Source organism: Sylvia atricapilla, chromosome 3 (genome assembly GCF_009819655.1).
Source record: "Sylvia atricapilla isolate bSylAtr1 chromosome 3, bSylAtr1.pri, whole genome shotgun sequence".
NCBI classification, from domain to species: Eukaryota; Metazoa; Chordata; class Aves; order Passeriformes; family Sylviidae; genus Sylvia; species Sylvia atricapilla.
In genome coordinates, this window is record NC_089142.1 from 101,501,857 (window position 1) to 101,524,112 (window position 22,256).

Below are 22,256 nucleotides of genomic sequence, written 5' to 3' on the forward strand. Positions count from 1 at the left end.
GTGCCTCCACTTCAGGAGGCAAAAATCAAGTTCCTGGTGTAAAAGCATGACTGCAGCTTTTATCAGTTTTTCTGCCTGTGGGGACTGTGCTGTAATGGGAATGTAAGACAAGCAGAGGATGCTCCCACACAGTGCAGCCCAGACCATTTCCATATTAATAATGACAGCTTCCAACACATACTCTTTTAATACAATATTGCTAAAATAGAAAAATTTTTAAAGACAGCCTGAAATCTGGGAAATTATAAATTATAGTTCCCACAAGTTACCTCTGACTTTACTCTCAGAAAACCACATCTAAATGCTGTGGAAATATGATGTACATCTAAAATGATAATAGTTTCCTGGTTAGGACGTGGCTGTGCAATAGCTTACAAAAGATGTTCTGAAACAGCTTCCAGATGATGTCCTTGAAAAATTAAGAACTGTCCAAAACAAAAATTTGCACAGATTATCTTACTTATGCTGACTGTTTCAAAAGTAGAGACCCTTGCTCCCACCCAACTCACCCAGAGATGCAGCTCTGGGGGAGACTGGTGTGCAGGGCTTTGGTTTATTTTTGAAATGCCCTGTGGTCAGCTTCCTCACTTCCTTAGTCCTGTTCATCCTTTCTCTTTCAGACATATTCAACCAGAGATGGACTCTGTCCTAGAAGCATCACTGAGGAGATGCAGCACTTGCCACACGCAGACTGATTGCTTGGTCCCCTTGTATCTAATACCCCTGCATGAAGTCCCAGAATTCTCTTACCATTGTGCTGACAGGCTGTTAAAGACATCTCCCTTTAATTTAAAGGCTCACATTGATGGAGAACTCAGTCCCTTGGTAATCAGGCAGATTGCTCTCTGTCTTGAAAATCTACATTGTATTTCTACATTGATTCTCACTGACTTCAATTTCCAGTCACTGAGTATTATATCCTTTCCTATTAAGAAGCCCTCTAACACCTCTTCTCCCTGGGCAGTCATTTTATCAGGCTCTTTGTGACATACTAAATAGGCTGGCTGCCTTATTTAGGCATCACACTAAAGCTGGTCCCAGCCCTGAGCCTGCTCTTCCTGCTCTGTAGTTCTTTAGTTTCAGGATAATATCTGGCTCCTATTTGTCCAAGACTAGGGCAAAAAGGGGCATCCCCACTGTTGCAATAGGAACAGAGTGGAATGGCCAGGAAGTCCCTCACTAGCCTTCTTGTAAAGATTCCAGGCTTCTCAGGGGTTGTTTGTTTGTTTGGACTGGGTTCTTTTAAGAGGGAGAGAGACTCAGGTGTTTTATGAACAGAGATCTATTTAGCTGATACAGGGGCAGGTGAGAATTCTCATTTCCATGGGGACAAACTATGTATGCTGATGTAGGTTCTTGTGTAGTCCAGAACAATCCTCAGGGAAGAACTACACCCCTCACCTTGCCACAGACAGGACATGAAGAGTGCATTTGGGATCATCACAATTACTCTTCTGACCACAAAGCCACTGATATCCTGGGACATTTTTCTGATGTTGTGTATGAAGCCAAAGTCCTGAATAAAGGCATCCTTCAGGAACTGTGGCTCTCTGGAACTGGAAAGGCAGAACAGCTTCTTCATATACTTAATGGAAAGCCTATATTTGGCTCAGGCTGCCTAAATACCAGCTTAACCTGCTCTGCCCAAAAGTGCCTCAAGACATCCCTGTTTGCTCTTGAACTCAACAGCTTGAGGCTCTGTTCACAAGACTCCCCATCATGCTGTGTTGACATGGGGTGTGGGGTCTGCAGCAGCAGGATCAGGATGTTGTTACAGGCATGGCCCAGCTTGCTAAGAACACCTTGTTACAATCTGCAGTGGTACAGCACTCTCCAGATTTCTTTCCCTGTGGGCTTATCTCATGCACTTCATCCACATTCAACCTCCCTGACTTTCCAAAAGCTGTCAGAATCACGTTTTGACTGAGCTATGCTCCTCCAATTCTCCCTCTAGCAGTGACATCCTCTCTGCCCCATGGAACCAACCTCTGACTTCTCTAAATCAGCATGTTCCCCCATTCCTATTCACAGTTTCATTAAGACTCTCTCAGGGTTATCTTGCAACTGAGCTTTGTGCAGTCTGACCCTCTATGTGGAAAACTCCCTGAATTTTCCAGCAAGACCATCCCTGCTCTTCCTGCAGCAGCACAACTCACTGAAGGACTTTTGAAACACTTCAAAAGAGGATGAGCTGGAGAGAGTCTCTGATGCTGACCTCATATGGGGAGAAGGAGCAGGCAGGAGGTGTGGGCATGGGAAGCATTCATCCTTCATGCTCAGAGCCCTGGTGCAGGCATTCTTCCAGACACAGCTGGTCCTGGCTTGGTTTCCCAGCTGAATGTGGAGAAATGCCTTTCCTCCTCATTTTTTCCAATGGTCAGACCATATGAACAGTACTTGTCTGTCAGAGCATGGATTGTCTGATTCCAGGGCAAGGCTGATCCCAGTGCCCCAGTCAGTTCCCCTTTTCTAGGGAAAGTCCACACCCACCAGGTTGATAATTCTTCCTAGCTGGACCCAGTGGTTGCCCAGTGTGATGGGTTAATATAATCTAGTTTTTAGTTAAAAAGGAATATGGAATATTGCCTTGTCAGGACCTTTCAATTGTTTTAGAAAGGACAAGGACCTATCAGAAGCCAATTCTGAGCTACTGGCATGTGGTTTGACCACTAAGAAAGCTGAATGCTACTTTTGGTAATACCCATAAAAAGCTGAGAGCCAGTCCTTTTTCTTCCAGCCCCAGAGGAGGTAAGGAGGCAGTCCTGGTTCTCTCCTTGAGCAGGGGGCTGGGCTTTTCACAGGAGGCCTGCCTGGCCTGGTGACTCCTGTGCCAGGGGAGGGGATGAGCATAATCCCCATCCCGGCCTGGATCAATATTGTTAGCAGCTGGAAAACACCCTGCTGCTTTTCTGTGGGGCAGAGCCCCCTTTCCCTCCCCCGGTGACTGACCCTACCACCCTCAGTCACCATGAGGAAGAACCATCGTGCTCTCTGTAGACCTGAGCAAGATTTAACTCTTTCCAAACACTAGATAGAACTTCCAAAGCTCTGTCCCTTCCCTGAGTGAGAACAGACAAAGTCGTTGAACTATAAGGAGACAACACTGTGGAGCCAGTGAAGGGAGAATGAAAAGACTAGTTGGGAAAAAGGATTGAGGAGTTGTAATTTTAGACTGAACTCCTCTTATGAGCTATGGTAATGAACTGTAATATATTGGTATTCCTTTTAAATCATGGGAAAAATATGCATTTGGGGAGATGATTGTTTAGATTTGTGGATTTGAGTGGAGGTATCTGTGATTAACTGAGTGAATTAAATTGAGTTGTGATCTTATGATCCTATTAGATGCTTGAACAGAGAGAGATGAGAAGCCCTCTGTGCCAGTGAAGAAGTGAGAAGACATCTCTTTTCCCTGAGATGAAGAATCCTTTGCCTTTGGAGTTGTTCATCTTTAAAAGGTGACCCCCCAGATGCCTGAGTTCCCATGACCCAGAAGCAGCTTGGGAAACTGCTAATGGGAGGAGACCACATGGAAGCAGGTTTCCCCAGGCAGCTGTTTCTGTGAGAGCTGAGACTCACAAGAGTTCTAGGTTGTCAGTGGGGGAAAAGTCCATGGATGAAAGACTATTTTCAAATGGTGAAACTGACTGAAAATCACAGGTTTTGTCTCCTTATGTTGTTGGTGGGAAAGTGAACAGTTTGTAGGGGGAAGGAAGAGTGTTTTGGAAGTTTCATTTGATTCTTATTAGTGTGTGTTAATAAAACTGTTTACTTGTAAGCTTGGGCTTGCTTTGCTTCTCTTGATCCTACCTCCCGGGGGAAAAAGAGAGTGAACACTAAGACCACTACACTAAATTTAGTAAACAGAAATAGGTGAACGTGAAACTATTACAGAACTATTACAGACAGGACTGCCACCAGTTTGACAGCTGGCTACTCATTTCCAAAACCTCCTCCTCAGTAGATGGTGTTAATGCATAACAAAACAAAACAAATTAAAAAAAAAATCCCCATACATATATGCAAGAGCCTTGCATTCAGAACTCTTTGCTTATCCCATTTAAATTAATCTACAGGTGACAGACAATGAAAAATAATCAAATAGGAGCTGCCTTATGAGTCACAGACCCTGTAAATAAAGAGAAAGCCCTCTTTTTACTGACTGGCATTCTTGCAGGTCTCCAGAGTTTAGCAGTGTGGTCCTAGAGCTGAGGTTGGGCAGACACATCAAGCTATTGGACGTGATTTGCCATTTGACACTAATTCCATCTAAAGGAAGTGCTAGGGTAGAAACTGCATTTATGTCAACAGGAATTCATGTTCAGCTCAGCTCCAAGTGCTTTTCTGAAAGATACAGTTCCACACCTGGGAGGCCAGAAGAGGAAAACTAACTCCTCTGCTTCTGAATCTATCCAAAAATGTCTCACCCTCTGTGCCTATCTGCCTGCTCTAAGGTCCTGTCCACAGTCTCCTGGCCACTTTTATCAACCTCAAGAGGAATGCACAAGACACACAACGTCCTGGAATCTCAGCCCAGTTCAGATCAGAGGTATAGCTTACAACCTCTGAGTTCCTCTCAGCTCCACCTTGGTACCCTGGTGTTTTGCAAAGAAATGTCTATTCCCACAGGAAAGAAAAAAGTGTTCCCAGCTCTTCAGTGCCACAGCTGCACCCCTAAGTTTTCATGCCAATGTCTTGGTTCTTTGGCTTTCTGGATGATGCCTTCATACAAGTAAGCAGTCCTTGACAACACAGTGTGTATCCCAAGTTATTTGGGAAGTGCCAAGGCTGCCATTCCCCTCTCCCTTGGCTCATTATTGTGCCCACATGATGATGCTGGGCTGCCCAGCAAGAAGGAGAAGAACAACCTCCTTGAGCATCAAGGGAATTTTTCTCACACCTCAGAGTTCATTTTAATTCTCCCAGCTCTTTCCATCTCACGCAGAAAATCTGCAGGGCCTCACTTTACCTCATTGCATTACTCATCCTGGTGATGGCTCTCTCCTGGCAGCTTGTGACAGAGCCATTCTATTCTGTGGGGGAAAGCTCTTTCTGACTGAGAGAGCTGCTCACTGATCTCTGCTCCAACTCCAAGACTGACGTCCTATTGTCTCAGAGAGGTCAGGAGTCTGAAGAAACAGAAATATATAGGAAGACTTGATCACTGCAGCTGCTTGGGAGGTTGGAGAGGGTCAGCTTCAAGGAGGTCTGTTCCCCTCCTGCATCTGTGCTCCCACTGCCAGAGACAGCTCAATACTTTTCAGCTTTCACCTTCAGGCACAGCCCAAAAAAGCCAATTTGAAGGACTGCAGGGCAACACCACTGACACACAGCTTCCCACTCCACCCGTCCTATACAGAAGATACATCTTTTAGGAAGAACTCTGCTCATGGGCTCAGGGGAAATAATGGAGCTTGGCTGCACCTAGGGAACATACTGCAAAATGAGGTACTACTAAATGTGCTGGAAAACCGAGACAGCCCCAGAGGGAGATCAGAGTTAACACACAGCTTGACCCTTTTCCATACCCTGCACACAGCATGTGTTAGAACAGCTCCCCTGACACACTGCAGCAGCCCTGTTTAATGGCAGCACAATCCAAAGCACTCTCACTTGCTCTGGCTGTGTACTGCTCATGGAAAACAGAAAAAATAATAATCTAAGGTATCTGAAAGAGCTCATTTCACAGCAATATATTTTGATATTGCAGCAAAACATCTTCTACAGAAAATTCCCAAGCAGTGTCTCTAGCATGGCTAAATTCATTCTGCCAGTCTACAACAGCCAGCTGCACTTGCTCATTCCAAGAGAAGTGCAGAAATCTCACAGGATCTCGAGACAAGGTAAAAAGGCATCCCCTTGTTCCCTGACCACCACTGCTCAGCTCAAACAGTGGTCTTTAGCAGGGAGGCTTAGTGGCATTTCTGGATCTTTTTATAAAACTTAAGCACAGCTATTCCATCCTTGTTAACTACCTGGTTTTCTTCATAGGCACTGATAAAGCAGGGGCTGTTCATAATTGCCCTCCCAGGTGGAGCAGGTTTTGAGAAGTTCCTTTTGTCTTTAGACAAGGGCTTTGAAAGTGATCAAAAACTTCCTCAGCCTTTCAGCGGGAGTGGAAGGAATGGGATTCCAATCGTTGAGAAACAGCTCTTGTTGCAGTCAGGGAAAAATCATTAATCCCTGATTTTTTTTATTTTTTTTTTCCTATAGAACCACATTTCTCAGTGATGGATTTCAACAGGTAATAATTGAGTGGCTGTTCAGCCTCTGCCCAAACTACAGGGAGAAGCAAAGTGGCTGGGAATGGAGGTGGGATTTAATTTGCTGCCCTCAGCCTGGGCACCACATATGCCTAAAGTAAGGATGGCAAGCACACAGTTCTGCTTCATTTGAATTTTGTTTAGGACCTGATTTTGTGCTCTCTACAGGACACCATTCTCCAACACCATCCTCATAGCCCAGGGAGCATTTTGCACATGCTGGTGTTGCCACCTGTTTATGAAAGCACATCTCAGCCCTCCTTCGGATCAGCTGTTTCTCATGGATGTGAAGAACCAGGGAAGAGCTGGCAGTGCTGGTGAAAGGGAACACAGCACAGCAGAAGCAGACTGGGGCTCTCAGATCCAAGTCTCACCAGCACTGAATAGCTGGGTACATGCCAGGCAGAGGAGATCCACTGAGTTGCGGAAAGGATTTTCAAACACAGCTAGAGAGCACAGATTTTTCTCCCTTGACACTGCGAGACCTGCAGCATGCACTGCATTGCAGACACAGGCCTGCATTACTCTGCCAGTGCCTCACTGTGTCTTGCACTTGCTTTTTTCCTGGCTTGTGTTAGGACTGATCCTGAATACCAAAAACCCAGTGTTCACCTGATCCTTTGCAGCTGCCATCCTGAGGCAGTCTCTCACTGCTACCCCTACTTTGTCCCACCTGGATGGCTTTCTGGTAGTTCTAACCCTCTGCAGCTTCCCTAAGGGTCACTTTCCATTGTGATAAGACCTATTTAACCAGGATGGTCTCCAAAGAGGACCCCGGACAGCCGACTGAGTCAATGCTTCCAAGCATCTAGGCTCTTCTGTTGGAGAGAGAAGGGATGAGAGGTTTCTTCATGTCAAAATAAATAAAATAGCCACAAGGTAAAACATGGGAGGGTCTTTTCATATATCACAGCACCCTGCAGTGCAATCCATAAGCCATCTCCCACAGCAGCTGACAGTGCTGCTGGCAGATAAACTAAATAATGATACTATTGTTTCCCCTACCCCTGCCTCAGCCAAGTTTTTTCTGCTTCACATCTCTCCTCTAGAAATGTATGGTAACCAGATTACCCTCAAGTCTCCCAGACTGTTTTCATATTGGATGGAAATTCAGAAGTTATTGCAGGTAGAAAAACAAAAAAAGAAGCAACTACATGAGCCTCAATCCCCTTGAAAATTCACAGTTCCTGATGCAGTGGAGGCACGGGGGAGTGTGGGTGAGCTGGTAGGAAAGGTAAATAGACAAATTCTCTTGTTGGAGGTCAACCCACCAATTTCTCCCGTGCATCCTCTTGTTACTGAGTACATGGCCACATCTTCCCAAATGTGGCCACCAGTGCTGACTGTATGCTCCTTCCTCTTGTACCTCACCAAACTGGTTCAGCAACACCCCTGCCCACAAGAGTATCAAGTACCCTGTGGCTTGTCCAGGTGGTTTTCTGCGAACAAAAGCTGGGCTGGTGAGATGTACCTGCTGTAGGAAGGTAGGGGGGCTGCTGAGGCCTCAACTGAATTCTTTATTCTGGCTTTTCTTCCTTGAACTATCCTTTCTCTGGACCTCAACATATTTTACCTTTGCAAAGTGGATTTTCTTGCTCAGATCCTTCATTAAAGCAACACCAACTAAATTAGCTGCCCTAGAGATCTGATGAAAGCCCAGAAAATGTTAAAAAGATTTAAAGGGGGAAAAACCCCACAACTATTGACAGTGGTAAATGTGTTTTAATTAAAACCTTGGAATGCACAATTTAAGCACACTCCAGTCATCCTCCAACTCCCTGCTTGTTAATGAAAATGAACAAAGTTAATGGAATTAGTTTTCATGCAGTCCTCCACTGATCCATAAAGTACAAAAAGGGAGTCAGAACTGAAAATTAAATATTGTGAGTGCAAGGATAGATGTTGATTGCATTTACAGGAGTAGATCCTGCTGACATTATTCCAGGAAGCATGGTAGCAACTGCTGGGTTGTGCTGCAGGGACAAATGTCTGGCCCTAAATAACTGAAGCAAAAACTGATCATGAAGAAGTCCACCTGATGTTCCAAATGAAATTCAAATATCAGGTATGGTGGCTTTTCTGCTTCTTCGGCCCAAAGGAGGATATAATTACATCCTTGATTTATGAATAATAGAAGTTTGGTTGGGCTTTTTTATTTTAAAGAATCCCCAGAACTGCACTATTGCCAAAGCTTCTTGTAACTCAGGCCAACAGTGAGAGAGAATGTAACAACTCAGCAAATTCCCTTGCAGAAAACAGAGCAAACTTGGCATCTGAAGGCTTGCAATAAACATCCCCTACTCACACCAAAAAAAAAGCCCAAACACAAGTGTTCTTCATGTGTGCAAGTCTTTCAAGATCTATAAAAGCCATCTTAATGCAGAAAGATCACAAGTTTGATTTAGTCTGGGTCAGGGCTAGCTATTTGCTTAAAGCAAATGCTCTATTTACCCTGGGATAATCTGTGACTCTTTCTGTGCCCACTTATGCTCATCCTCTCCCTGTTCAGGATGCCTGCACACACTGGGAAATTCAATGAGTGAAATCTACTCCACAAAGTGCCCTACATGCCTTGGGCTGGTATTGAAGAGATCTATACACACTTTCTAGGGAAAGGGGATAAAATTTCTATCAGTGACTCTCAGGGATCTTCAATGATAAAGAGTATCTGACTCATTTTCTGGGGCTGGATGTCAGACAAAACATCATGCTGCTCCACTTCTGCAGATGGATTTGGGGCACAGAGCAGTTTCCCAGGAAGTGACACCTGCTTAGAATGCGACCTTGCAAAGTGACAACTGTCACAGTCTCCACCCACCAGTTTATTCCACAGCACAAAATTCCCAAGGGAAAATAACAGGTATATGTACATTGTGGCCATATTATAGAATCAGAATGGTTTGGGATGAAAGGGACTTTAAAGGTCACCCAGTTCCAACTCCCCTGCCATGGGCAGGGACACATTCTACCAGGACTGGTTGCTCAAAGGCCTATCCAACCTGGTCTTGAACACTTCCAGGGATGGTGCATTCACAATGCCCAGCGCAACCTGGGCCAATCCTTGCCAGCCTCACAGTAAAGAACTTCTTCCCAATATCTAATCTAATCTAATCTAATCTGCATTCTGTCAGTTTAAAGCCATTTCCTGTTGATCTGTCACTATACCAAAATCTGTCTCTCAGCTCTCTTTTAGGCCCACCTTAAGTACATGAAGGCTGCTATATGGTATTCTAAATATTTTGCCAAAGTATGCTGATTTTCTAAAGATGTCAGTAAAGGGGTTTTTAGTTGTTTCAACCCCTTGAGAATATCCTTTAGTATTTCTCCATGCCTCTATCTTGGAGGGAATGAAAACCCATAAGCCCTTTTAACTGTCTCATCAAGCAGTTTTGGTGCCCTACAGGATCCCAACCACCTCTTTCTTGCAGGTTAAAGCACCTGCTGTAGCTTACAAAGACATTTGCCAGGACCTGTCAGTAAGATAGCAAATATAGAGAACAACCTTCAGGAGAAAGGGGGGAGCTGAAGACACCTGATGGAGTCCCTAACTGTGTCACAGTCATGGGTCAGGCTACCATGACACTCAAAAAAACCCCAACCAAAACCAAAAAAACCAACAACAACAACAAAACAAACAAACAAACAAAAACACACACACAAACAAAAACAAAAGGAGGGAGAGTAATTAAAATCCCCTCAATAAAGTCCTTCTCATTCTGTGTCAATGTTTTCCGTAGGCTTAGGAGTCTGATTCAGCAGTCTATGCAAGAAGGACTGATGATCAATGTGACACACCACACTTCCCCATTCTTTCACTGTGGGACATTTCAAGAGAGGATCTGTGCCCTGCATTAGGACTTTCCCTCAGGCCGTAAGACGCCTCTGCTCAAAAAGGGGCACTGCTGGGGCAAGTGAAAGGCAGCCATCACCTTCCTGCTCACCTGAAACAAAAGCACACATACACAGAGTGAAGTCCACCCCTCTCAACCCTTCAGTGAGACAGCACTTCATCTCCCAGGCTCTTGAATCTGTCAGCTGGTTATTTCAGCTGCACCACGAAGGTGGTGAATAGGAAAGGAAAGTAAGCCCTTTCCCTGGTCTTTCAAACTTCTCAGCATGGGCCAGCACTGCCTAGAGAGGATCTTCTGGAAACCAAGAACTTACACTGGAGAATCCAACCACAGAGAGACAAAAGCCACAGAGAGACAAAATACCCCTCTCCCCCATTTCTCTTCTTTCTGGGTATCACCTAGAAAAAACTCATCTTCTCTAATGCAGCCCTTTCCTGTTGTCATTACACCTTTTTTTTTTTTGATGTAGGGTGTGAGGTTCTCCTCTACCATCAAACCCAAAATGTTTTCCCTACTGGTTTTATTCCACAGAGTCCCCTTGCGGAGGTACCCTTAAAACTTCTCCGTCTCCCTCACCCAAACCCCACATCAGGCGAAGCAAGACACTGGACCTATCATCTCTGCCAGGTGTCCACATCCAGATGCACATATGCAAGCCAAGAGCCACAAGAGCCACACCCCCAGGGCTCATTGCCTGTATCTTAGGTATGAAGTTTCCCCATGATCCCTAAAGCACATGACTGTAACTCTCCTCACGCCCACACTCCCTTCCCAGTGTTATATCACATGTATCTGTCTATGCTTCTACCTAGTCCTTGAGGATCACGAAGCAAAAGTCCCTGTCTCATGCAAGACTGGTGCTGCTATCACCAAACCACAGCTTTGTGGCTGGGCTTCGAGGTATGTGGTCATCATCAAGAGACAAAGTATGCATCACGGCTGTGATGATTCAGGGAGTTTTGGGGGTTTTTTTTCTTTCCTACCAGCCAATAAGAGCACTCACAGAGGCACTTCTTCTCTGGCAGGAAGCAGGGCAGTTACGCCACTGGCTGTCAGGCTCCTCTTCTGACATAGTGGAGATGGCAGTGAACTTCGCCTGCAGCTTCACTGCACTTTGCTGTTTGGCACTCTGGAGCTTCACCAGGACTTCAGGTGGTAAGACTGGAAAATAATTGCTGTTTTCATTGTTGTTTAGGTTCTGTGAGTGCTGCTATGTAATGCTCTGATAAATAACAGCCTTTCTTTGACTGCTGCCCATGCTGCCTCAGCACTGCAGGGTTCAGGCTGCAGCTGAAAACCAAACTGCTCAAAAGACTTTCTCTTTGTGTAGTAAACGATGCTATCCAGGGATATCATTTAGGGGTTTTAAAGTCAATTTATGGTTTCAACTCATTTGTCTGTGTTTAAAGTCTGCATGACCTTGATTAGTAAATCTAAAGACTGCAGTTAACAGTGTGACTGCTAAGTACAGATGGACACTTGAGTGCTGATTAGCTGACTTTTAATGAAGCATTAACCTGTTTCATTTCTTTCTTTGCTGAGTAAGGGACTCTCTTGATTGCAGCTGGCCTTAAATCTTTAGAATGGGAGCTGCAGACATGAGTGTTTTTCTCTGAAGGTTTTGGTTCAGTATTACTGAATATGTTTCAGTATTACCTTGGTTTGCATTAACAGAAAGAACTCAGGAATGTGTTTGGTTAGCCAGTAGCTTTTTGTTTCTGCTGTGGTTTCCTTTGGGGGCTGCAGAGGCATGCAGGAACTCTGCCACACATTAAATGTGAAGATAAAGCTAAGGGGGAGGAAGTTTTTAACGGAGGGAGTAATGGGAAGGAGGTTTTCAAAGCATCTGGTGGGGAAAAAAACCCAGCCTGTTCCAGTATGCTTTTTTGTTTCACTGCTGCCTGGGAGGGAGCATCCACAGGATTGCTCTCTCGTACTGCAGGAACAAGGTCCCCAAAACAACCCTCAAGGAGCAAAGCACAAGAGAGAGCCTCAATACAACATTCAGTGCATTCTGCACTGCACATTCTGCAAGAACAGCCTTCGTTTGCTTAATAAGCTGGTTGGCTGTTAATTTTGAGCAAGAAAGGGGTCTAACCCAACTATTGCCCAACAGAAGGAACAGGAGGAGGGCTGGCTTTTCCATCTCTCTCTTCACATTTCCAAATTCAGGAGCAAGGATGGGCTCTGAATATGAATGCTCTGGTCCTAAGCATCTTTCACTAGAGCAATAAGAGTTGTCTGCTCAGATGATGAGATCACACACTCGTGGCCTCTATTGTATGTACCTGGCCAAGTTATGCTTGCCTCTGTGGCCACAGATGCCTGGATGTTTCAGGAATGCTGGTATACCTAGAGCCCTGCACTGCTATTTGACCCTCTGAGCCAAGTCTGCCATATGTCTGGAATGGAGCCATCACCTTACACATATCCAAATTTTTGGGTAATGGCACTCAAGCCAAGCCAGGGATGAAACGGTCAGAAAAAGCTGCAGAGAGAAAATCAGAATTACAGGTACATCACACCAGAGAGTCTCTGAAGTTTGGAAATATAATATTCCAGAATATTCCCAACAGTAAAAGTGATTTCAGACTAGTGTGTGTGCCATGCAGTGACCACCTTGAATGGGAATGAAAGCACACAAAGTAAACCAAATTCTAGCCTTAAGGAATCTGAGTCCACAGAGGAAAACAGTGGGATAAAGATCTTCCACAAGGGCTCAGTAGATTTTATACCCACCTTACTCTGCTATGAGTCATTTTCACCACCAAGTTGAAACAGGTGAAAGCTAAAATGTCCAGAATCCCTTGGTGAAAGCTGGGGAAAATATAACCTGTAACCCATCCCCTATCTACAATACGTGGTATATTGAGTCCATCTGTCTACAACACCTGTCCACTTGCTCACCTCCTCAGGTGATGCATTTCAGAGGCCTGGCCATGTGTGACACTGCTGGATCTCCCAGGCACTGGAGTCAGGAACAAGGGCTCTTCGACTCTGACTCTTGGTTTGAATAATAGACGTCATAGTTTTCTTCCCCATCCACACAGTGTGATTTCAGTCATCTCATACACCCTATACCTTTAAAAGATCTCACCATGACTCAAGAGGTGTTGAGGGTTCTCAAAAGCCACAAAAGGACATTGTGTTAAGATTGAAGGCGGCTGTGGTTATCACCCCCTTCTACAAAGAACAGTATCTGATGTCAACACTTCCACTACTGCCATACCTGACTTTCCAACCGGCACGAGAGCAGCTATTCAAGCAAAGTGCTGGGGAGCAGCAAGAAGAGCAAGGCAGCAACCTGCTGTCAGCCTGGCAGAATGTCCCAGTTGCTAGGTGAGCTCAGGAAAAAGCTGGTCCCTCTAGCTGTTGGGTTGGTGGCCCAGGAAAAAGCATGGCATTTCTGAGGACAGCTGGCCTTGTGGACAAACCAGGGCCCTGCTCTGCCTTGAGCTTTGTTTCTGCCTGCAGACAGGCCCTCCTGAATCACCAGTGGATGCCAGTGCCTTAAACCCCTGTGAAAAGTTTTACCCATGAGCTGAGCACTGGGTAAGATGTGCTTGCCTGAGAAATATTCTCGGTCCAAGGCTGAATGGTCACAAGCTTCTGTGACTCTTGAATCCCACCCTTGATGCATCCCACAGAGAATAGTCTTGGGACCTACAAGTGGATTCTGGGCTGATTCTGTTGGGTGAAAAAACACCACAACATTTGCCCAATGCTGGCTGCACACCCAGTGCCAACACAGATCAGAGGCATGGGACAGGAAAGCTCATCACCTCCACACCAGACACAAAGCCACCTGCAGAACACCCACTCCTCTCCAAAACATGGCCTGGGTCTTTCAGCTCTCACCTGCAAGAAAATACAAGGGTCATTGAGGTAGTTGGGGTATCAGCCAGGAAGAGAGATGGATTTGGACATCCTTGAGTTGAGGAGGGATGTGGAATTGAGTCTCTTCTTTGCAAGTCAAGGTGTAAATCCCTGAGCACTGTTACAAGTGGGTGCAGCAATTAACACCTGTGAGAAGGATGTGACAGTATAAGTAGGATGTGCATAAACAACATGTGAGATAAATTTTTGTCACCTTCCATGCTGATGATGGCATGCAATTCTGGTTTGGTTTCTATTTTTTTTTAATAGATTCTGCATCATCAAGCTGTGCCTGTCTTCTACTTTGGTTTCTCAGTGCAAACTGCCTTAAGTACACAGCCCATGTTCTGTGCAGCTGGCTGTGGGTGAGAGATCTATCTGTGAGAAAAGCTACAGGCGATGAAAAGCTTGACTTTCACAGTAGATTGAATATAACCTCTGTGTGTACATTTGTGTGCACAAGCACACACAGGGTCACCTCCTGCACTGGCAGGCCTTGGCAATAGCAGTGGCTGGATGGAACCTCCAGGATTGGGGATTTTTTCCTCTTTGATTTCAGAAGTGGGAAAATGGAGAGGAAGAGAAATGTAAAAGGGGATGAAATAATGACATCGACTGTAAGCTTCAAGCTTCTTTTAAATGATTGAAAAGTAAGTGATGCATGGGGAAAGAGCTGCACAAGTAAGTAAAAATATACAGTAGATGGTTCTATGAAATGCTCTAACTCATCCTCCCTTGCTCCTCTATGGAGTTGGAGTTATTGTCTGGGATTCCTTTGTGCAGCCAGCCACTCCAGCCACAAAAGGTAACAGCATAGGCTTTCCCCTGCAAAAGCTGGCAGCAAAGCATCTGTTAACTGAGAAAGTCCCTGGAGATGCACCCACGAGCTACTATTGCATTCCAAAAACTTCCACCAAAGCTTTCCTCATCCACCAACAGGATGCTTACTGGGGCCATTTGAGTCCACACCCACCTTCAGACAACAATCTTCCCCAAAATCTTTCCCAGCTCTTCATAAAAAGCACGTTGAAGAGGATTCCTGCAGCTAGCCCTCTTCTCCCTGGAATGGTCACATAGATAATGAACAGGAGACTTTCAGGACCTGGTAAAACATGCAAGAAATACTACAAAGCAACCTTTTCAGACCCACTGGAACTAGTCCTTAATAACATAGAAAATGCAACTTTCACTCATCATCTGACCTCAATGCTATAAAGAAACACAGGAGTCCACAGGTAACAATCCAATTTGATTCTGCATGTTGACTAACAGTAGCTGCAATGTCTGATGTTACTTACACAGTTTGGGACTTAAGAAACCCAATGGCATAACTAGATTTCTAGGCATGTCCTGGATGCTGCTGCCTCTACCACAGAACCATGGTATAACATTAGAACTGTAATCACTCCTGGACAGGAGGCACTAATGTGAAAGGTCATGGGTTAGCCCCCTACACTCCACAATTTCCATTTCCTACTCACTTTGCTTCTCCATTCCATGACCTTGGTAATCATAGATTTGTTTGGGTTGCAAGGGACATTAAAAACCATCTACTTCCAACTTCCCTGCCACAGACAGGGACACCTTCCACTAGACCAGGTTCCTCAAAGCCCCATCTAGCCTGGACTTGAAAACTTCCAGGGTTTAAACATGTACCAGTGTCTTATCACCCTTTCAGTGTAGAATTTATTCCTAACATCTAATGCCTTCTAACATAAAAATCTCAAGATGCCATCAAGAGTTTAAGGGTGGAGTGTGGGTAAAAAAACTTGTATCTGCAAGAGAAGATATGCAAATTAAGAGCAACAGGACTCCTAAGCCAGTGTTTGATGTTGTCAAAACTATGCTGTACTCTGAGCAACATGACTTATCTTTATAAGCAGATTCAAAGTTGGTCCTTTTATAAACCTGGAGTTATACCAGAGATATTTAAATAATATTTGTGATATTCTGGCTTCTTCTAAGTAATTTTTAGCTCTGCTTTCCCTTCTGACAGCATCTCTTTATGTCACTTCATCTCCTAGGATTGTTTCACCATTTCAAATATATAAATGAAAATTACTGTGTAACAGATGCGAGCAGAAACCTTCTGAAGTACAAATGTATTGGACAATAAAAGGGTTTAGCATTGGTTCAGATGCCTTAAGCTCCCACCCTTTCATGCCCCTGATGTGTTTTACCCTGATGTTTTGTGTTGTTTCAGTTACAAATGTACCACCATCCCAGTCAACCATAAGACCTGGCTACCCTGTCCCAGTGAACACCAACAACTCCGGGGTCCGCAAGGCTGCTCGCTTTGGGGTCTACAGGTACAACAACAGCTCCAATGACCTCTTTCTGTTCAAGGAATCACAGATAAAGAAAGCCATGGTACAGGTAAGAGCAGCAGACTACTGATGGTCCTCCAAACCATCTAATTGACCCTCCTATGGCACATCCAAGACACAACATCCCTGATCTTCCTCTGGTCTGCTAAAGCTGTTCCCTATAACACTGCTACACAGGGGGGCTCTGTGTAAGTGACACACAGTTCTCAGGTGTAGCACTTGATTCCTAGCCAATGTCTTGGCATCTCTTTCCCCTGCCCTCACTTTAAAGAGGAACTGCTTTCTCTAGATTGTCAGAGGGCTAAAGTACATGCTTCACGTGGAAATCAAACGCACTGTGTGTGAGAAGAGGGATCACTGCAGCCTGGACAGCTGTCGCTTTCAGAGGGAAAAAAACCTGCAACGGGTATGTATTCAATTCATTTGGGGTGCCCAGGAACTGCAGGGGATTCTTGGCCCTTGTAGCTGTACAATCACTTTTAGACCAGCTCTGCCATGTCTTCATATGTATACAAGCCTCTCCTCTGCAGAGCCAGCTGGGCTGAGGCCAGGTTAGCATCTTTCACGCATCCAGGGCCAGCTGCTGTCTGCAAGGACTTGAACCAGACACATCCACCTGACCATATTCCTGGGTGACTGAGCAGAGTGTGCAGAAATAGAGTAGGTGCTAAATAGATTTCCTGGCTGGGAGACACTTTACACAGGCTTTCCCACTAGACAGGATTACTTAGCAAACAGTATTTCTCCTAGGACAAAGTGGGCAGACAAAAGGATGCCATTTTCTCCTGCCCCATCACAGCCTGCAATGCTGAGATCAGTCAGCAGACACCTGAACTTTCTCACCTATTCCTGTTTTATTCACAGATGCTGAGATGCTATTTTGAGGTCTGGATACAACCTTGGACACACACAGTACATATCCCTGTTGTTCACTGTCAGCAAGACCTTTCCCTGTGAGACCCTGACTTAAAGAGGATCTCCCACCATGGGTTTTTCCTTGCCTGGACTGCTGAGGTCATTACTGAAGTGGGGAACAGCTGTACAGAACTGCCACAGAGCTTTTCTCTCAAAGCACATGGTTGTTCTTTTCCTTGGGAAAGACACTCAAAAGACAAGGCCCACCTTGACTGAATGTCTTGCTATCCAGTTGTGTATCTGTTTTTCCAAAACTAAACTGCACATGAACATGTGTTGTCGTTCACTCAACATCCATCCTCTGGCTGAATTTCCAGCACTCCCAGGACGCTCTGCTGCACTTGTTTTGTGATGACCCTTCACAAAGCCATGATAGAAACAACTCTAAACCACATATGAATACAACACCAATGAAAGCTTTACAACAGTGGGATTGTTTGCCTGGGTATACACACACACACAAGTTTTAAGATTTCCAGTGCCAGGGAAATTGTCAGACACATCTGTCAGGAAGGCAAGAGGGAGAGCTGTTCTTTTTTTAAGACAGAGGTATGAATAAGAAACACAGACAGGCCAGAAAATGACACAGTCTAATGAGCGCTTCCACTTTAATCAGAAGCTAAGCTACACTGTGAAAGGGCATTGCTGCAAATGCCAAGGCAAATAAATCTAATATATTCCCAAAGTATAATTCTGAGGTTAAACAGCATAGTTCCATTCAGGTAAATAAACAGCATTTAATCTCTGGAAGATCCCAGCTTATAGTCAGGTTCAGTACAATAACGGTCTTCTCTAGGTGGGCATCTACCATTCCTCATCCATGGACTAATTATATCTTACAGGTCCCTGTTAGGAAGGATTTGAGTAGCTGCTCCCTTAAAACAGCCATAAAGTCTGAGCCCATGAGCATACACAGATCAGCACTTCAAAATAGGCAGGGCCATGATCTAAGCCACAAAGAATAGGATTTTCCCCACAAATAGTCCTTTTTTTCTGAGAGTTGTTGCCCTTCTGCAGCAATATTACAACTCCTATTAGCAGTAACACCCCTACTTTCAGCCCTTAAAACAACCATTCAGAAAAGAAAGGGCAGTGAAGGGCTCTAAGCCAAGGTCTGGGGATCTCAAAACAGATGATATCAATAGTACAGCTGAGTATCTGTTCCAGATTATCCCAAAGCTGGGCAAGTCTCATGTTTTGCTTCAGAAACACCACTTGTGATGAACAGGTGGCCCAGCAGCAGCTCAAATTCAGCATCCAGCGCTGGAGAGGATGTGCTGTATCTTATCTTTGGGAACAGCAGTGTCTTAGTCGGGGAAAAAAAAAAAAAATCACCAGTGCTCAAAAGAAAGCTCCAGAAGGGCCTCAAGATGTAATGTGATGCTACCTTCAGCCATCCCACAAGCCACCACCAGCCTGGTGCCAAAGACTAGGAGAAAGAAATTTAGTTATGGTGATTTGGGCTGTCCTCAAAGCAGGAAAGCCAAGCCACAGATAAGTTTGTAGGAGAGCAAGAGAAGAAAGGAAAAGCTGCTCTTTACTTCTCAGAGGGGTTAGGAATGGTCTCAATCCCTCTTCTCCTTCAGCTGCATGCTTCACACAATGCCAAGGGATTCCAAGCAGATTATCAGCTTGTCTTGGTTTAGGGCAAATTTGGGAGAAAACCTCCAAATGGGGTCTTTCTGCAAAGGACTCAAACGGCCCCTCCCTCAAGAAAGAATTGGTCTGAGAAAGAATTTCCTTGGAGAAAAGTGGAAAAAACTATTTATTTAACAAAGTACCCACAAGCACTTTAAAAAATGAATAATATGAGACAGTAAAACCTCTCATTGCTCTGAGGTGTGATGGCAAACTCAGAAAGTCCTTGGGGGTGTAGCTCGGCTCACTCAGTCTCTTATCAGTCCCCCTGGTGCTGGAAAATGCTGGGGTCCAGGTCCTGGTGAGCCTGTAGGCATGAGGTCCCAGTGTCTCTCTGGGTTTTTCAGTCCAGGACAGGTTTAAACAGTCCCAAGAAAAAGGAAAAAAAAAAAAAAAAGTCCAGGGAACTTCTCTGCTTCAGCTAGCTAAAACTAACTAAAAGCAAAGGAGATCTCTGTCCCACTGTCTGTCTGTGCTGAAGACAACACAATCCAGGAGCAGAATGCAGAGGAATTTCTGCAAATAAACTTTGCGCTTCTTCTTTTCCCCTCTCCGCTCTCTGAATCAGTCTTAAAGGTACAGAACATAATATCCAACATAAACCAAACAGACAATTGGGGACACAAACATCATAAAGTCACCCTAGGACACAGGTCTAGACAGTCTAGGCCAGAACAGGCTGGGCAGATCCATGTTCCTTCCTTCAGCCAACAGGACAACCTGGTGTTCAGGAACAGATGTCATTTGCCTCTCACATGCTACCAAGGGGGGGAGCAGGCAGCACGTTGTCACTTCAGGTCTGTGCAGAGATGCATGCAGGCAGTGAGCATGTCACACAACAGCATCCCCTGTGAGCCTCTCCAACCCCCTGACACACAGTGCTTCATCTCAGTCACCTCACCAAGCCAATTCTCCACTTGTAACAAAAGTTACAGCCAGAGCAACAAAAGGTAAAGCCAGGTGAACTTGGCACCATGCAGGTTGACAAACCCAACAGGCCTTTGCTGTTCTCCCAAGGAAAATGCAGCACGACTGTTCAGGCCTCTCTATCCAAACAGACAAGCACCTGCTGAGAAAGATCAACCTTATGTTCAAAGCTGCATCCAAGCGTTCACTGTGACATATAATTCCAGTGTGCTTTACAATAAGAAAGGCACACTGGAATTGTAGTATCCATCATCCCCTCAGCTATGGTAACAGACCTTTCATCAGCACCAAAGAAAGGAGCAGAGCTAAAGCTCTTTGTATCACTCCAGAGTATTTCACTCAGGAAGGATTTGGGTAATTAAAGAGGAGGATACTGCTAGCACTGATCTAAAGAACTGCAGCTAAATACCATTTAATCACAATGACATGCAGCAGTCAAAAAGCCAATGTCTCTGCCATCTGCATCTTGGCTACAATTTAGACCAAGGTTAACAGTTCACCAATTTCCTTCAATGAGTTCATACCCTTGCAGACTTTGCTGGGTCTCTGACATCTATTTCAGGTTACGATGGCAATTCAAAAATATTTTTAGTAAAGATTTAGGGCATGAGGTAAGAAGGAAAACTTGTTTCTACCAGCCCTGTGTGTTGAAGAAGAAAAGGAACATTCCCAGCAGTGACATTAAGAGCTTGTGGGACAACCACAACCTGAGTTTTACCAGAGTTTCGAAGTGACCAGTGATCCTCAAATGGAGATCTGCACTTGCTCAAAAGCTCTGCTCTGCAAATATTTCCTCTCATACTCCCACTTTTTAAATTGCACAGGAAACAAACTGCCTGCTAACAAAACATAAAGCATTGCTGACTGACTTCCCACTTTGCATTCTCTTGACATCAGTAGCTCTACATGAAGTACCTAGAAGTTCTGCCTGTACCAGATGCTCCCTGTTTCACAACCTGACTGACTTTCAGATCTCATTGACAGCTGGGGGAGTCACAGCTACATGGAACCAACACAAGGTTTAGCTGGCAGCAGACATATAAGGAAACATGACAGCTGCTGACTGCAAAGAAAAACCCTTGCACACATAGCTAACTACAACAACTTATTGCTAAATTCTTCAGTCCCTACCTCAAACAAATTAACAAATTAACAAAAATCAGCTGTCCCCAGTGCTCCTTGTTCTGCAGCACTGGTTTTAAGCAGGCTAGATGAGAAGCTCCAAGTGTCAGCATCATCATATCCCTGTTGTGATCACTGAGCAGACAGACCTAGAAGCTTAAGAGCTCATCACCTCATGTGCAAAGTTTTTACTGGCACAAAGCAGACACAAATTTAAAGGAATGAGATTTATGCCAAGGCTTTGCAATCACTTTCATCAGCTGTTCACACTGAGAAACCAGCCTTTGCATAAAAGTGGCAGGGGCACAGAGGTTACGTTTCAGCAGTTCTAGTACAGAAGTTTGCTCCGAACAAGAAACAGAGCAGTTGACTATGGAGTAACATTTTAATTACTTTCAGCAAAATCTTCTTGATACTTGTGCCCTGCAGAAACATCTATTCCACCAAGGCAAAACTAAACACATCTTTTAGATGCGCAGCTGTGGTGTACTCCAGCTCAGTTCCTTCCCTTGAATAGTTTTACTGCAGGATTTACATTAAATCAAAAATTTCTCCAAGCCTTTCAGAAGACAGGGCAACATTCTCTCATATACCGTAGTCTGTCCCAAAAGAAACTTGGGTAAGACACAGGAAGCAGCCTCAGGCTTCTCTGGAAGTTATGCAGAGAGGACTTCCTCTCTTCTTAGGGAACTATAGCCTCTTTCTTCTCCACCAAAAGCCAATCAGGCTCTGACAAGACCTTTGGATACCTCTGTAAATGCTCTTGCATCCAGTAAGATTTCTCACACTAGAGAAGAGCCGATCTCAGAGCTGCAGAGGTGTCATGTTCTTGCACTCATATCATCAAAAGAGAAGACTGGTTAGTTTTTTCCAAGCCTGACTTGTTCCAGGTTTCTCCTTGCTCAAGGCAGGTGTGACACCATCCATCTGAAATTAACACACCATTGACTCAGCCTCTGTGGAATTGGAATGAACCTGTAAAACAAGTCCTCACAGGAGCATCAAGAGGACTTTATGCCAGCTTGTTTATTCCACAAGCATTTTAGTGCTGCTGCTTTAATCTTTCCTTTGAGACCCAATCAAAGATAAAAGATTTTTTTAGAAAAAAAAAAAGTTTCTAGAAAAATACTGGTCTTAAGCATCCCTTATGCTTAAAAATGAGACCTGTGTGTCAGTCAACCTGTTTCATCTGGGTTTTACTACAGAGCCCCTCACTTCTGCATACCATGGATGGATTATCAGGATCCAGCATAACACCAGGAATGGGAGCCAGCAAAAATGAAGTGTTAAGGTTCTTATTAGAAATGGAACACAAATGGCCTGGTTAAGCAGCCTGT

At 44.7% G+C, this 22,256-nt stretch overlaps 2 protein-coding genes across 3 annotated transcripts in view; one reads left to right on the forward strand and one right to left on the reverse strand.

Annotated features, from left to right (window-relative positions):
- EIF4A3 (eukaryotic translation initiation factor 4A3) overlaps positions 1–22,256 on the reverse strand; it is a 359,684-nt gene that overhangs the window by 262,172 nt on the left and 75,256 nt on the right. The gene's annotated exons all lie outside the window — the stretch shown is intronic.
- Positions 11,122–17,657, forward strand: CST7 (cystatin F). 2 transcript variants are annotated; one of them, XM_066316386.1, is made up of 4 exons: positions 11,122–11,269; positions 16,194–16,366; positions 16,607–16,723; positions 17,182–17,657. In XM_066316386.1, exons 1-4 carry the CDS (start codon positions 11,194–11,196, stop codon positions 17,272–17,274), a joined length of 459 nt encoding a protein of 152 aa, XP_066172483.1. In that variant the 5' UTR covers positions 11,122–11,193; the 3' UTR covers positions 17,275–17,657. The 2 variants fall into 2 exon arrangements, with proteins under 2 accessions (XP_066172483.1, XP_066172484.1); XM_066316387.1 differs by having other exon boundaries at positions 11,122–11,266.

Coding starts and splice junctions, on each gene's coding strand:
- CST7 (XM_066316386.1), top strand. CDS start 11,194: ATGGCAGTGAACTTCGCCTGCAGCTTCACTGCACTTTGCTGTTTGGCA. Junction 11,270..16,193: donor CTTCACCAGGACTTCAGGTG/GTAAGACTGGAA, acceptor GTGTTGTTTCAG/TTACAAATGTACCACCATCC. Junction 16,367..16,606: donor TAAAGAAAGCCATGGTACAG/GTAAGAGCAGCA, acceptor TGCTTTCTCTAG/ATTGTCAGAGGGCTAAAGTA.